At 53.9% G+C, this 16,690-nt stretch overlaps 1 protein-coding gene across 2 annotated transcripts in view; it reads right to left on the bottom strand.

The window, feature by feature from the left end:
* The window catches only part of CDH23 (cadherin related 23), a 227,241-nt gene that overhangs the window by 87,353 nt on the left and 123,198 nt on the right, over window positions 1-16,690 (bottom strand). For both annotated transcript variants that reach the window (XM_068950920.1, XM_068950919.1), the window contains exons 10-12: window positions 13,125-13,237; window positions 11,043-11,231; window positions 462-611 (exon numbers count right to left, since the gene is read on the bottom strand). In XM_068950920.1, coding sequence (XP_068807021.1) covers window positions 462-611; window positions 11,043-11,231; window positions 13,125-13,237 — 452 coding nt within the window. The remainder of the gene's footprint in view (window positions 1-461; window positions 612-11,042; window positions 11,232-13,124; window positions 13,238-16,690) is intronic.

The following is a 16,690-nucleotide window of genomic DNA, read 5'->3' on the forward strand; positions in this document are numbered from 1 at the left end:
GCTCGGAAAGAGCTTTGATGCCCGATAGGTGCACTGAAAACAAACTTTTATGCTCTATAAAGCTTTTACGGCCCCGTAAAATAGGGAGGGGGAACACGCTCTGTTTAAACTCTTGAGGCTGAGGCTTTGAATGTTGGGAGCCTGCATGGGGAAGCGACCAGCTTCTGCTTCTGCCCTCCTCTTCTCGGGACAGGGAGGCACCCTGAGAAATGGGCTAGGGACCCACCAGCTAGCAGTGAGAAGTGGGAGAGGGGAAGGAGAAGGGAGAACAAGAGAGCCCCCAAAGAGGAGCACAGCATGACACGGGCACCTCCACCCTCAGTACAAAGAGGTCTTCTGAAGGCATCTTCAGGTGCTCCAGCCCTACTGAGATCCCTGGGAATTGTCTAGGTCACTCTTAAAAACATAGACCTCGCTGGCCTATTCCTACCACCCCGCGCCCAGCCCCGTAGCAGCCGTACCGAAAATTTGTAGCGAGGAATGGTCTCGAAGTCCAGCGGCACTGCCACGCGGACGCGGATGTCTGCCTTCCCCTGGATGGAGGTCGGTGAGATGATGAAGTGGTTGGAGTTGTTGCCCACCAGGTAAACCTCAAAAACACTATTGGGGCCCTGGAAAGGGAGAGAGGAAGTTTGGCAGTGACAAACGAGAAAGCATCCGGCACAGCTGCTGGATGAAGCCCGAGGCGACCAGGGCGAAGGCAGCAAGGAGCAAAGGGTAACCCAACCGTAGCCAGCCCAACACCGCCGGCTAACAGAAAGGGACGGAAAATGGGATTGAGCGGCAGGTGCGGGGAAGAGACCCCGACATAAATGCACAGAGAGAAACCAGCCATGAAAGAAAGAAAAAAGCAAGTGAAATACTAAGAGGAGAAGCACTTGCTCTAGACAGGAATATTTCACAGCAAAAACAAAGGATTCCCAATTCTTCTCCAAGTCCCCAGGTGTTTTTGCTCTGCGCCCCGTCAGGACCTCCTGCATTGCTGCTTAGCCCCCGACTGCCTTTCCTACCCCTTCCAGCACCCATCGGCTCGGCCCCTGGTCCTCCCACGGCCCCGCCGAGGCTGCGAGCCCGCACGGGCACTCTCGACGCCTCTCATTAACTCCTTGCACAGACAGACGCGCTTTGGCAGAATTCATCCCCAAAAGCAGCGCGGCAACTTTGAGGCACGTGGATCAGAACCAAATCTTCCCCGTGACGGCAGCTTCGGCAGGAGCGGCTTGCGGCATCGAGGGCGCAGCCCTTTTGCCTTCAGACACGCACAGACGGATGCTGGGCAGTTACTGGAGACGCAGGGAGCTTTGCTGCGCTCGTGTTTGGTTAACTGAGTCATACAGTTCAGCGCTGATCTTAAGTGCGCCTCACTGTGTTTTATCAGACTTGCCTGATGTACAATGCAGATGACTTTTATGCATCTTTTGTTAAATGCTCACGTTCTATAAAAAAAAAAATACACGTGTGCACGTTAAAAATAAATGCATCCCTGGGATAAAGCTGCATAGCGCACGGGTGAAGGGAAAACCCCTTCGACTGTTTCAAGACCCATGTGCCACACACGATATCGCACACCGGGATTTTATTGCCCCGTGCTGGGGAAGCACAGCGCGGGTGCTTCTCCCAAGCATGTGCCCCCTGCCCAAGGTCTCCTACCATCACCCACTGTCGCAGCTCTGGGTGACCATCCCGGCCCACCGTTTCTCAGGGTGGCTCTCCACAACCACCCTCCCTGCCAAGCTGGCAGAAATATCAGCAAAGCCAGAGGCGAGGGTGAGAGCGGGCCTAACGCCTCCAGCAGGCGTTTCTCCAGCACCCTACCTGCGCACTGAAACGACGCACATCATGCCTTGCCCTGACCAGGCTGCAAGTTCAGACCCCTTGCATCCTTGCTTCGTTGCAGGCATAGCCCCCGTGCCTTCAGAAACGCAGACACCGTGCAATTATGGGTGATAACAGGGCACTGGAAAACTCCTCCTCTCCCCAGGACCCTCCCAGCAAAGCAGCAGGACCAAGACGACTGACAGCACGCTTTCAGGGCCCTCACTCCACGCTCTTCCCAAAGCACGGCCCAGCAGAGCACGTTAAAAACAAGCTCAGAAGCTGCCAGAGCCGAATTTCCAATTTTCCTCGAATGACCTCCCTCCTATCAGGAAAAGGGACCAATTAAATGCACGAAGGGGCACTAATAGCAAAAGCTGCCTGACCGTGACAGCCGGGAGGAGGCAACACAGGCAGAACATCCCTCCTGCCCACACATCACCCCAGTAACCCACCAGGACCCCACGAAGCCGAGGGGAAGACGCAAGCCGAGCAGCTCCCACCGAAGCACGCACGTCACAGCATGAACACGCCACGAGGGCACCTACAGTTGAAGCAGTCAAGAAACGCTCAGCGGGCAGATGATGGGGAACGAGCATCCCTGCAGAGGAAACGAGAGGGGCCTGTGCAAAGTCTAGCTTGGTGTCATTGTCTCACGTCGGGAAAACTTCACGTTGCTGGACTCCGTGGGACTGAGGGACGGGCAGGGGGAGAGGAGGTCTCCTACACCTGCAGTTTGGAAAAACCTGCGGAAGGAAAGGGGGTCACCCCCTGCCATTTCGGTCAGGAAGGCAGAGCAGAAAAGGGGAGAAGACAGACAGAGAGGCCGGGAGATGCTTCACAACCGTCACATCCACCCCCGCAGTGCATTTCTGGGGGAGAAAGGCGTGTTTCTCCTTCCCCGTCAGGGCATCGCACGGGAGGTGACGAGAGGCAGCAGCGAGGCATGCAGCGCGTGCTCTGTCTCGCCAGGCACAGCTCCTCCGAAAAGCTGTTTCTACAGCAAGCCAGGGAAGCGCCAGCCCAGGCAGAAGTGAGGGCCCTCGCGCTTGTTATGCTGCCCCACGCCTCATAAACAGCCTGGGTTCACTGGCTGCCCTGGAAGCGGGGAGCAGAGGATGAGCAAGGGCAGGGGAAAGCATCTCTTCCCAACCTCTTATTTCATACTGCATCCTTAAGACACCAATTTATAACAAATGACCATTTTCCAGCAGTAACAACAAGCTGAGAAGAGCTCCCGACCAGCTCTGCTGTCGCGCTCTCGGCGGTCAGACCGGGCTGATCCCATCAGATGGACTTATCGACTCCATCGAGCCCCATGGAGGAGCCCTACAAGGCGTCCGCTAACCAGCGGCTTTACACGTGCTCCCTCTTATCAAGGTATGACGAGAAGAGACACCTAATCAGAAACTAATGACAGCGTAAAACGAGATTTGCCCGGCTTGTGCTGCATCCTTTGTTCATGCAGCTCGCAAATAATTTAGAGAAATATCTGCTCCTCCCTTAGAGCCCTCTGTACACAGCACAGAGCTTCAAAGAGGGGCACAAACCCAATTTTCAGAAACAATTCCTTCACAGGTCACCTTTAAACAGGAGCACTTGTCTTATTTCCACAGCCTGCTGGCCCAGCGCCAGCAGGGCTTTCTTCCACCGCTCCGTTAACATTTTCAATCCAATTTTCCTGTAGAAATGTAATTCTCTGTCCCCTCCGCTCACCCGCCTGCAAGTCCTTCAGCAGCCCAAGGAGCAGGAGCCCTCAAGCAGCTCCACGGCGCTTCCCTCGTACCTACCACCCTAATACTTGCCCTGTCACCCCAGATACTTGCTCTGTCCCGGTAGCTCCACTGCAACGTGCCCGGGACTTATTCATGTGTCGGTGATGGTGGAAGCGCGGCAGCAAGGGTGCCCAGCTGTGGAAGGACGCTGGCTTCAGGATGGCTGGAGGTGGCCATGGCCAGGGTCACCTCCGAAGGTGACCTGCTCCGGGGACACCCAACAGCCGGGTCTCTAAGAGGCCGGAGACAATTTGGGGTCGCCGAGAAAGGCGGCCGTGGCCACCTCCTCGGTGCCGCGCCGGGCGCCGTGTACCCTCCTGGCGGCGCACAAAAGCACCTTTCGTGGCGGTAAGACGTGAGGGGTTTGCTTGCAATCCGCAGAGCAGCGAGTTTGTTGGAGGCACGAGATAAAGTTGAGACATCAAAAGAAATCCAAGTGTTTGTGGGAAGAGAGCGGGGTGGATTAATTCCCCTCCAGCTGGGAGAGGAGATCAGTCTGCAGATACCCGCCATCCTTAATTACCAGCCACTCGAGTGCCTCAGTCTCCCCGTGTGAGGTCTCAAGAGGGGGAATACATCTGCCTGTTGGGAGAGCCGCGGCGAGGTGTCACTTATATATTTATTTTGTTATTTATTTTTTGTTGCGGCCCCCATGCTGGCTTTTTCGCTCCTAGTAACCGGCGCCTTTGAGCCCCCCGTGGATGGCTGAAAGCAAATGTGAATATTCAAATTGTTATCAGCTGCCCAGCAGAAGGGGCTGGCTTAGCCTCCATCGCAGCTAGCACCCCTGCTCCGGAGGAAACGACGGCGATTTTTTCTTTTTTCCCCCCGGAAAATCTTAAATTCCTCACCCCTTCCTACCTGCTCCCATCACCCAGAGCAAACAACGGCTCTCAGACGCGTGGCAGGAGCAAAAACAAGCGCCGGCTCCCGAGGCGCGCGGAGATCCGCGCGAACAGCCGCGGGTTCACGCGCGCGCCCGCTCCGGCAGCCTCGGCTCCTCGCAGCGCCGGCCACCGGCACCAGCCAGGGGTGCCCTGGGGCGCGAGCGGCGTGCCTCCCCCCCCACCGTGGACCACCCCCTTGCCCGCTTTCCGGCGGTCTTTGTCATCAACTTTTATGTGTTTTGTCTCTTTCCTGCCCCTAAGAGAGCGGTTCCGATCCACTCCTCGCCCCCAAGAGCGGGACAGGAAGGGTTTCGGAGCACGAGTTGGGCTATGAGATGCTACAAGGGGAGCGTCTCCTTACCCGAGACGAGTAGAAAGTGCTTCAAAAATTACTCAGCTTCCCATCACTCAAAGCAAGCATTTAACAGCACTTAACAATGGCCACAAAACAATTGAGAGTTAAAAAAACCCAAAAAATACCCAACCCCCCCACCCCCCCCCCAAAAAAACAAACACCAGAAGCCCCATACAAGCAAGCAACCCTTCCTCCACCATGCAGCTGCCTAGGTAGGTTGGTGGTCTGTAACCACTGATTTTGGGCAGAAAGCGAGCTAGATGCTCCAGATTTGGGGGGGGGGGGGGGGAGCAGCCCGGCCTCCCGCCGCAGTAGGTCTCCCTCTCTCCCTGCAGATTCGGCGCAGTGCTCCCCTCCGCTCCCGCTATCCTCGCTGCGCCGCAGCTCTCTTTTCCCGGGGGAGAGCCCTTGTTCCTGGAGCCCCAGACCCAGCCTAACTGCAGCTTTCCTCGCGGCCGCGTGCCTTTGAGGCGACAGAGAGGGTTATTCCGTAACTCCGGGAGTTGCCCACCTCTCTCCTCCCGACTCTGCAGCCCGCTCGGGGTTATCTGCTCAATTCCACGCACGCGTGCACAGGCGGGATCAATCCGGGGCTGGCTCGCCTTCAGCTTATCTCTGCTCCAAATGATTGATTTTTCCCTCTTTAAGGGTAATTTGCTGGTGAATGCCATGTATTGCAAAAAACCCCTGTGCAATCTAATTCGGGCCGACTGGCAGCTGGCACTTGGGGGAGCAAATGCTCGAGCGCGCCGCCAGTTTCCCTTATACGATTCCTCGCTGCGTAGATCATGTTTATAGGGCGCGGGTCCGTCGTATGCATATATACGCCACGGGTGATTCGTACAGCGCACCTGCACACGCATGGGCACAGGCGATAGCCGTACGCAAGTCTCTTTATGCAGTTTTAGGCAACAAACGCTATTTGCAGAGCCTGGGTGTTGTTTCAATCCTCGTTTATCTTCCTCTGCGTGCGCGTTATTAAGAGCTGTTTTAAAAGATTACTCTCTAAAGATTTTTTTTTTAAATGTCAGACCAATATACTTCTGCTATATACAGTCCCTGTCCCCCCCACCTTTTTTTTTTCCTCTTCTCCAGTCAACCATGTCAAGAAAAAGCAAACCAAAGGCAGGGTCAGAAGAGCTGGTGTCTCTGGCCCGCCCTGGGAAAGCCCGCTGCCCTGTAACGCACCTCTGCAGACCTCGCAGCCATGCCGGCAGCGCTAAACCTGGGCAAGGAAGCTAAAACGGCGGGTGCCCTTCGGCGCTCGTCGAAGCCCCTATTGCGGCTGGACCTCTGTCGGCCGCTTCCACAAAGCCCGCCCTAGGCGCTCAGCCCGCATCTCGGTTGCTCCATCAGCAGCTCCCCCAGCATCCCGAGTTACTCCTCCATCAGCAAACCAGTGTGAGAAACATGAGGTTCAAATGAATGTTGCCCAAAGGATGCAGGGGGACGAATTACGGAGAAAAGACGACGGCACTGGGCAATCGCTGTTCCCCCTCGGAGAGCGTTCATGCCTTTCCTCCCACTCTGCCTCTTGCCTCCAGGCGGGCTACGGCTAAATCACACCTTCCAGCATGCCCCCAACACCCTGTCACCTCCTTTCCCCGGCTCTGTCCCAGGCTAGCGTTGCCCCCTCGCAGCCACGTGGCCCCGCAGTGATTGCACCCACCTCTGTCTTCAGGCGCGCCGCTACCAGCTTATGAGCGTAGACGCAAGGCTCCTGAAAAGGGTCTGTTTGCATGTAGGCTCAGGACTGCCACAGTCGTTCATAAACAGCTTTCAGACAGCTTCAGAAAGGCACTCAAGTGGTTTGCTCCCTATCTCGCAGGGAGAGAAACTCAGCCGCACAGAGGTTAATGCTTTTTGCTCGGTTCACAGAAGGCCGGGCCCAAAACCAAGCAAACCCTGTGCAACCATTTCCCCCGGATTCAAGTGCTTTGGACGAGGCCTCAGGGAATGCAAAATGCAGAGGCGAAAATAAAACGCCGCTCTTCCCCTCTGCTGCCCTAACTCTTGAGAGCACGCTGGCAGCTACAGGAGCTCAACGCTCAATCTGGACTCGCACTGGAAAAGCAACAAAGACCAGCTGAATTAGGATAGCATGGGAAGGTGGAAATCCCCTGCTAATGGCCTTCCAAGACAGAAAATCACTCATAGGGGGCTGGTCCTGGGCCATGCATCTACTGGAATTCATCAGAGGCCAATTTCTTTCTGGTCTTTCTTTCCTGCAGAGAAAACAGGCAAACTCAGCTCAGCACCGCTTGGCCATCTCCAGAGTCCACCTCTGGGGGTCATTCGCAGCTCTTGGGGTGTACCCAAGAGCGTACACCCGAGGGGCGTATTTCACCTGTACAAACCCTTGTGCCCAGGCGGGGCAGCACTTTGAGCTGAAATACAGAGGCAAAAATTAAGCACGCATACGCTTGAAACACGGACTTCTGTGCAAGGCAAACACATTTTTAAGAGGTCTGCTGAATCGTTTCATCCAACTCCTTCAAAAAGCAATCATTAAAGTTGGTGCAAAACATACCACAAGTTTAAAAAAAAAAAAAAAAAAGGGAACCCAAACCCCACCACTGGGGGGGTCCAGCAGCCACATGACCCTGGAGACCACTCCGGACAGCAGGGTTCAGGCCTGGGCTGCTCCACACCAAGCAGGACCTCAACAAGCCAAAGGGAAAGGTTAAGACCCGGAACAACAGCGACAAAATCTGCCTTAAGAAAGAAATCAAACTGCAAAGGGACTCAGGCAAGGGTTGGGAGACAGGAGGCAAAACAGGAGCAAAATGTTTTTTCCCTAAAAATACAGCCGATTGCACGTGTCTCTATCCATCTGCTCTCATTTAGTTGTTTGGCTTTCGTCCCCGAGACACGTGTATTTCTCTTCTTGCTTTCCTTTGCCCCCTTTTACAAATCAGTCGTGTCATCTCCAGCATGAAGGCCACGGTGGCGAAATCACTTCTGCCAGCCGCATCCTCGCTCGCCTCTCAGCCTGAGGACCTTCCTCCTCGCCGCCCGATGCCACGCGCTCGCCTTCCCCAGCCCTCCAGCGGTGGCAAAAGCTCCTGGCTAGCTCCAGCCTAGCTGGTGTGCAGAAACCTTGCAACTTCCAGGAGGTTCTCCAGCACCTGGGCTTCCGTGTCGGGCAACTCTCTTCCACGTCAACGCTCGTTTATTGAAAAGCTGGGGGGCTTGGGCCTTTCAGAACCGCATCGCCCGTGAGGAGCGCTACATGGAGCCTTGCCGTGCCGGGGCCGCTGCCGATGGGCAAGCCTGGGGGCAGGACGGGTCCGGGTGCACCACCGCCTCTTGGCAGCTTTATGGATGCGAGCGGCAATTTCCCCCTGGGAGAAAGGGCGGATTTGTGCCCTGATTGCTGCATTATTCCCACTTCCATTTAGCACGTAGCCTCTTCCCTACCTGGATTTGCCCTCCCGTCCCCACCATGCAAATATTTTTTTTCCACAGTGCTACCTTGATGGTTGATCTACACGCAGACGGGGTAGGAGGGAAGTGTTCGCCGGGGGAAATAAGAAAGACCCACAAACAGCAGAGCGCATTAAAAAAACCACTGCTTTTAACTGTCCTCCCTCCAGATTTTCCAAGACATCAGCTCTACTGCGCTTCTAATCAGTGACAATAATACTCCGCTCAGAAGCAGTCTGTGCTAATATGACCGCTTCCATAGACGTGGACGGTAAAACTCCCTCAGACTTTCACAATACAAGAGGCCTGCTCTCGGCAGTTTTAAAAAGCCCGACCAATTTACTTGGGGAAACCACACGAGCTTAAAGAAATACTCCAGGAGCCAACGGAATGAGTCTATTTTTGTTCATACTATCGGGAACGTGGGGCTTTTTTTTTTTTTTTTCCCCCTCCTGTTTTAAAATTAGGAAGGCTGAAAGGCTGAAGTGAATTTCTGAATGGGAATCACTTCAGTAAAATGAGCTTTTAGCCAGAAGTAACGACAGAGCCTTCATTCTTTCGGCATAAACAGAAGTGCTACGATGTCCTTCAAGCTCAGATCTGCTGACATCTCTCAGAAAGCACGACAGTGATTGTATTCGGAAACGATCCCAAGTATCTGTCATATCCATATCTTCCTTATTAGTAATTGACATTTTCAAGAAAAAACAGTCTTTTTATCTGCTTAATAGCTCATCTGCACCTCTCCAGGCCGAACTCATAACTCTCTGATGGTGACATCATGTCACAAGTAGATTATTAGTTCAGTGTCATAATCACTTCACTTGAAAAACAGGGATTTCGGTGTGGTTTTACAAGACTCAGTGCATTGCATGCAGGCCTGGGGGAAAGGCAAATCTGTCATTTCAGCCACAGCAAAGGCCACCTCCATCTTTCAACCACAAATGATAATTCACGACTTTTTAGAAGATGCCCATTTGAATCAACTTTTTGGGTTCTGGGAGCCGGGGGACAGGGAGGGGAGGGGGGACATGTTTTGTTTTGCGTTCCTCAGCATTAGCACTTAGTTTATCTAAGTGTCAGTAAAAGAAAAGCATCATACCAATGCCGTTTGTTCTACCAAGCATCCTTCCCTTGTCTCTTGCCATAGCCTGGAGAAGCATATGAGTAGCGGGAGCCTGCGGGCCGAGAAGCCAGAGCCTTTCAAAGCGATTTGAGAGAGCTCGCCATGAGGTGTCAGCACTTCTTTAAAGCAGACATCATGCAGCGTGGTATGGTTGTAGGGCACCAGCACCGAAGACGCAAGACATGAACCGCACAAGTCAAATAATAAGAGTAATTGAAGACTGTAACCCTAGGGCTGGAAAACATGATGGAATTCCTAAGTGGACCGGGCCAGCGTGTAATAAATAGGAGCTCCATTAACACGGCGAAGGAACAAGCCTGTAGCGCTGCCGGCCAACGTTACGGGGGTGACTGCAAACAGCAAGCGGTTCATTTTTAGCGAGAAAGCCGGGATCCCAATCCCCCACCCCAGCAGGCCTCTAGGAACTACGTGCCGGGTTGGCTACTCGTAGCATAAGGTTACACAGGGGACGGGACAGGGCACAGGGACAGCCCGCTGCCAGCCTCCGGATCATCATCGTGCCGCGAGGACCGGGCAAGACGCAGCCAAATGAGACACGAGCCGCGCGGGGCTGCAGCAATTTCCTCCCACGCCGGTTTGTTAAAATCCCTGCCTGGCTGCCGGCGAGCTTGCCGGGCCCCACATTCGTTTCTGCTCCGCTCTTCTTACTGGGGGACCGAGAGGACCTGGATTAGCAGATCAAAGGGCTGCCTCAGGCACAGCAGCCTCCCAGGCAGTGTCTGTAAGCCACGTGAGATTCCCGGCTCCCCAACTCTAATCGATGCCTTGAGAGTCACTCCGTCCATCCCCATGCTTCCTACAACTCCACATTTGCAGGACATGCTTAACACCGTCCTCGGGCAGCAACAGCACCCATCGGCTTTGGGGCAGAGAGGATGCGGTCATCTCTTCCCCCTCCCCAGCTGCAGACGTACTGCTCTGCAGTAAGAGGCGCAACCTCTTCCCCTCTCCTGGAACAGGGTTAGCGCTTCATTCCACCATTGAGAACAGAAAAAGGAAATAAAGGAAACCAGGAGGACTGACAGAAGCTGAACGCGGGCTGCAGGAATGATATCGAGGAATTAGCTGCCTGGGCGTTCTGCCTCGCGCCCTCCAAGCCCCACTAGCACCGTGGTTTTGGCCCCGAAGCACCGCGGGCAGGGGCGGACACCACAGCGGTACTCTCCTCCCCAGGGCTGGCAGGCCTGCGGGGAGCCCACCGGAAAACCTCCTCTCTTTCTCATACGGACCGGCAGAAGGAAGCGTTGCGAGTGCCCACAGGGCGCTCTAAGAAGCAGGGAAGAATCGGTATCTCACACAATCCCATTTTCTGGCTCTCACTGGGCGCACTGCATTAAAGCCCATGCCGTATTTATGCCCTGGGGATGGCGTTTGTGCTCTGGGGACTGAGCAAGCACAGCAATGGCAGCAATAAGAGCTTAACAAAATAAATGGTATCATGATATCACCATGCACCTCATTGCAAATTAATCAACGGCACATGTTCCCCCGCACTCCCCAAACACACCAGTGCTAGCTTACCAGGGATGCACAGCAAGCACCAGTGGCAGGGGATGACGGACACAGGAAACCAGTCACAGGGACGTTAAGGGTGACTAAGCAGACAGCAGACTTGGACATTCGCGGTGGTGTCTCACCTCATCTTTGTCCTGCACCTGGATGAAGAGAGGGAGAGCAAAGCCCACCTGGGCGAGCTCAGGGATGGCCACGCTGTACTCGGAGCTGTTGAACTCAGGCGCGTTGTCATTGATGTCAATGACTAGGATGTTGAAGGTGGTGGTGACAGTGGCATTGGAGGGCGTGCGGTCATCGTTCAGCTCTGTCCCCTGCAAGGAGAGAAAGTACCAGGGCAGCCTTCATTTTTCAAAGAACAAATCAAAGAAAAAAAAAAAGTGCAGAGAGACCAGCAGCCTTTGTGTACAGATCACGTACACAAAAGCACAGTCGATCACTGCTGCCGAGACAAAGTCAATGGAAAGAAGAGCCTTTCCTCGTGCTTTATGCTGTGTGGGCTGCAGGATCTGACCAAGAGGTAAGCAGGAATGTGCGTGTCAGCCGTGATGCAATTGGAGACTGCAGCGGCTTTTGTTTCCTCTGCTTTGCCAAGGAAGGATGTTCGTTTGGTTCTGCCCCGTCCCTGAAGATTAGACACCTTCCCACACAGCTGATCCCATTAACATACACGAGGACTTTGGCCTTCATGCCCAGCTCTTCCATTGCCCATGCTTCAGCCACGCGTCGCTCCTGCAAATGGGCTCCCTTGCCAGTTTAGTGTTCCCCTTGGCAGGGCTGGCTAAGCTCTCACTTGTGCCTTTCATGCAACAGGTTGTCACGATACAGCCTCATGCTAGAGGACGACAGAGAGCGGGTGCTGTCTCTGCAGCAAGCTTTTAAAAAGATCTTTCAGCATCCAAAAAGGGGCCTTGCAAGATGCGGGGGGCACCACGATAGGGCAGCCAGCGCTCCAACTTTCTCCTCTGCCCTCTCCTGAGGAGAGCCCAGGCACCGAGCTCGCTGCAACAGTACTATTTAGGGGGACAGAAAACTAGGACAATGCACGAAAACAAGGTTTGTAACTTAAAATAGGTTTGGCAACTCGTGTCTAAACACACAGAGCTGAGTCATGACTCCGTATCACACCTCTGTCTCAAGAAGGACTTTGGTTTTTCTTTCCCACATGGAAAGAGTGCAGATTTTATTGCCAGAGAAGCAAAACTTGCGAACGGTATTTTCAGGCAGAGTCCCTCCTCTTGTCCTTTGGATAATCTCGTTTCGCTGGGGGTATAGAAAAGCGCACTAACACGACCCACATGGCTCATTGCTATTCACCACTTCTGCACACAACAGCAGAACACACTGATCTGAACAAGGAGAAACCCAGCTGTATTTTCCCTGAGTGCTCCAGGGTGAGAACAGCAGAGAACATTTTGGGTTCAGGGTGTGGGCCACAGCGAGCTGGCATTTGCAGGAACGATGCAAGGTTTGTGGGGAGAGGCAACATAATCTGTTAGATCAAGGCACATATCACAGTCGGAACTATATTATAATGCAGTTGGGAAAACGGGCAAGTTGTCAGGTCCACAAACCTTTCCAAGATTACACAGATATTTTTGGCCCTATTAAAAACAGACAACATGCACATGTTCCCTTTCTCCCTCCCTCGATTTCCTGAATTTAAATTAGAAATGAATTTAAAACAGAAAACCCAAACCCAAGAGGTTCCAAGGACAGATCCATGCAGCAAGCCCCACAGTAAGACCCATGCCGGGGATCAAGAGGGGTAAATTCCCGTCCCTTTGCCTCCCTGACAAAGTACTGCTCTTTCCAAAACATGGAGGTGATCTGCGCTCGTGCAGGCCTGGCTGCCGCCCTCCCGATCAATGACCCTTCCTACTGTCTTTCACAAGGCAACTTCCAGCTCCCCTGCCTCCCTGCGCATACCTGGGCAAGGCAGGTGCACGCACTGCCCTGCTACACCGCTGCCCGCTCCCTGGTTTTTTGATAGCACCTTTGGACACCAGTCAGTGGCCTGAATGGAGACGTTTCGTGCAATTTGAGATTGAGGACTGTGAAGGGAGGTCTATGGAGTAGCTGTTGGAGGCCAGGCAGGGCACCCTCGAGCACTGAACATGACCCTGCCACCTTTCTGAATGGGGCTCGGCCAGGTGCCCTCCCTGACCTGCTGGGCCAGCGTGTCCCCTGGGCAGAGGAGCTCTCACCTTCACTGTGAGGATGAATCCAGCGCTGTAGAAGGGATTTTCTCGGTCCAGCGGCCCGTTCAGGGTTAAGGCTCCGCTGATGTAGTCCAGTGCAAAGATGCTGTTGGTGTTACCTGACAAAAATATGAGCCAGTGTGAAAACGTACACCTAAAGGCAAAGCGAGAAGGAAGCAGGAGGGCACAAGCCTCTCTCCTCTGCCTGTCTCCATAGATGACCAGACACAACGTTGGAAAGGGACATTTTAAGAAAGCGGATCTGCTGCCAGGCGTGGAGCCCCAAGCTGGCCATGCCATGGGCACTCCATACCTTCCACCTGATCTCAAAATGTGCTTTAAAATTTAATGCCTGTAATGGTTTTCTCCTCCTCTTACCTGCCCCAGCTCAGGGCTTAAAGCAATGCTTTCCTTCCAAGAGCCGATAACGTCGCAAACGCTGCAGGCAGTGGAAGAATTTCAAAGGGTTTTGGTTAAAATGTAAATGTATTCTTCCCTTTTGTCTGCACATCCGCTCCTCTGCTGATTGAGATGTCAGCACATATAGGCAGGCACGCGTCTGCGCTTGGCCCCTCAGCAGTCAGCAGACGCTGCATGGAGGGAGAACAATCGTGTTTGCAAGGCTGCTGTACCCAGCTCGTGGTGCGGGATGAAAGCCAGGAAGTGAAGGATGAGCAGAGCTAGCCCCATCCCAAATTCAGCAGCTGGCAGCACTGAGTTAGCCCGTGAGGGCAGTAATGCAATGCCAAAGCGCAGTGGCACACTCCGGCCTGGACTCATCCCGCACAGCTTCAGGGTCTAGATGAGGAATGTGGTCACTCCCCGAGCACTCCTTGCTCTAAGCATAGAGAAAGCTGAGGTTACATGGCTCCCAAAATGGCATCTCAGGTACCTGAGAATTGAGGCCTTCCTGCTGCCTCTTGGCGCAGTGCAGTGTATCTCCATGGTCTAGCTCCACAGCTGAATCCAGCTGCTCACCTCCAAACAACTCCTCCTCGCGACCCGATACCCAGACCCTGCTGCCATCACAAGTTCCCCTGACCTCAGCTTCCCACTCCCTTGGGGAGCAGGTCCCCCTCATTGCTCCACCAACACTACAACGCTTTTGTCTCCCTTGCTGGGGAGACCTTTCCGCAAGAGATCCAGCTCATGGCCTCCGCGCTGGCCCTTGTTTGAGAATGACCTTACAGAGGGCTGTGTTGCCCCCAGAGAGCATCCTCTTCTCGGTTCTCCTCCTCTGGAACTAGACACCGAGCGACGCTTCACACTGCACTCACGTCTCACGGCCAGCAGACGCTGAAGAGATGAATTTTGCGCGCTGGGGATGCCCTTGCGACAGTCTCAGGTGCTCTCTCTTTTTGTCAGCCAGACAAAAGCCAGCAGTTGTTACCCGGAGCCGGGGATATCTGATGCTGGCCTGCCACAACACCAGCGGCTACTGAATTAGTGATGAACAAGGCGATTAGCCCCAGGCAGATGGGCACCCGCATCGCTCCTGGAGCAGTCCTGCACCGTGCAGGAGCTCCTCACGCCAGCCCCAAACAAGAGCGAGGCAGCACCGTCGGCCCGTTATATTCATCCCGGCCAAAAATAAAAAAAGCCCGTCTTCTCAATATATCTAGGCACGAAAGAAACACATACAACATTTGTCATTGCCCTGGAAGCAAACTGCAAGACAAATCTGCTGTCGCCGAAGTTGTTTTCCATCACTTAGCAGCCCCCTCGCTCCCTTCTGATCTCCCGTTTAATCTCCTCACCGCCGCTCTGTTTCGGCCTCCCGTCGGACTGCTGCGCCTCCCTCCCGGTGGCCAAAACCCCGGGACACAGCGCTGCCCCGTCCAACACCTTCCCCTGGCCGAGTCCTGACTACAGCATCACCTTTCTGCCCCGTTCCTGAGCCTTTACGTCTTCCCCTCAGATCGGCCATCCCCGAGAGCCGCCCACTTCTGTCCTTGGCCCTCTCTCCTCTCCATCCGAAATGGCCCATTGACCGCTCTCCAGCTTAATGAACTGGCACTGGCTCTGCTTAAAATATTAGCGGCAGCTCAGCAGCAGATCGTTAGAAGACGTTGATGGCTTCGTTCCCCGCGGGGAAGCGCCTCTCCGAGGAGGACGCCCAGCTCACGGCTGCTTCACTGCGTGGACTTTGTCTGCTCCTGGTATGACCCCACCGAGAAAAGCAGCTCGTAGGAAATAAATACGTACATGGACACAACTTTGTGCCGTGCCGCCGACTCGCCTTGCCCAGCGACCTAATTACCCCGTCACCCTCGCCTCGAGCCCGGCTGCGAGGAGGCCAACTCCTACAGCTAGAGGCACCGAGTTCGCGGAAGAAAACAGAAAGCCGAAAGCATGAAGAACCTGGTTCCAAGAACAGAGCAGCCCCTGTTAAAAACGACCTCGCTGCTTGTTAACTCACTCCTTGAGCAGGAAAACCGAAGCCGCAGACTTCATTTTCTCCCATAGGCCCTTGCGCGCGGTGCAAGAGGAGAGCCTTGGGTCTCCGCCGACTCCTGCCTCCACGCTAGGACAAGACCGTCCTAGCAAGAGGAGAGAGCAAAGACCCGCAGCACGCGCTCCCCTGCTCGCGGCCACGTCGGTACCTTGGCTGGTTTCCCGTCTCTGAACTCGGTACGGCGTTTCCTCCCTGCCCTCCCTGGTCCTTGTGACCGGCTCCCACCCCTTGCCTCAGCACCACGCTCTGGGGCTTGCTTGCCCCGAGTGGGACACCGAAAACACCCTCCTCATCTTGCTTTTGTCGCCGCATTGGAAGATCTCTAGGCTCCTCCCTCAGACAGTTCCCCTCCTTTAATCTTGATTTCCCTCCTTTTCTCTTTAATTTACAGCCGACTCTCGAGGAGACTCTTTTCCCGATACCGTGCTTGAAGGACACTCTACAAGATATATCAAACTGTGCTGCAAAGCATTTAAAGGCTCCAGGTTGCCACGTCACCACGGTAAATTTTATGTAGCAGGGCAATCTCGATACACTCCCCTTAATATAAAGCATAATAAAATATGTTTTTAATCCCCAAATACTCTTCTGCTAATAGGGATCCGCTAACTGATAGACCAATCCATTCAAGTGCAGATAGGTCAGTAGGGCATGGACCAAATGTTTGACATAGAAGACTAAACACGGCACTGAGTTCCTATCCTAAAACCTGTTACATGTCGCTTATTTGAGCACAATCATTTTTGAAGGATAGAGAAATGAATTAGGGACCCAAACACACTCCCAGGCTGCACATCAGAGGTTTTTCTTCAGCTCAGCCTCCCAAACACTGTTCATATGGAAGATATGCATCTGATGCCCTCTGGGGCGCCTTTCTGCTAGCAAAGAATTGCCAGGCTTTGCAAATTAGCCTCAGAATGGAAAGAGGTGTTTCCAAACTCGTCAGTCAGGGCCCTTTCATAATTTCCTCTACAATGCCTCTTCAGCCGTCAATTCGTTCTTCCTCTGACCAGCCATCCCTGGTGAAGTACTGTCGCTACAGAACAATGCAAATTCCCAGGAGATGCTTTCTTTGGAAAAATCTCCCTAATTATCTTCACATTTCTTCACCTTTCTC

The sequence above is a fragment of the Struthio camelus genome, chromosome 7 (assembly GCF_040807025.1).
Source record: "Struthio camelus isolate bStrCam1 chromosome 7, bStrCam1.hap1, whole genome shotgun sequence".
NCBI classification, from domain to species: Eukaryota; Metazoa; Chordata; class Aves; order Struthioniformes; family Struthionidae; genus Struthio; species Struthio camelus.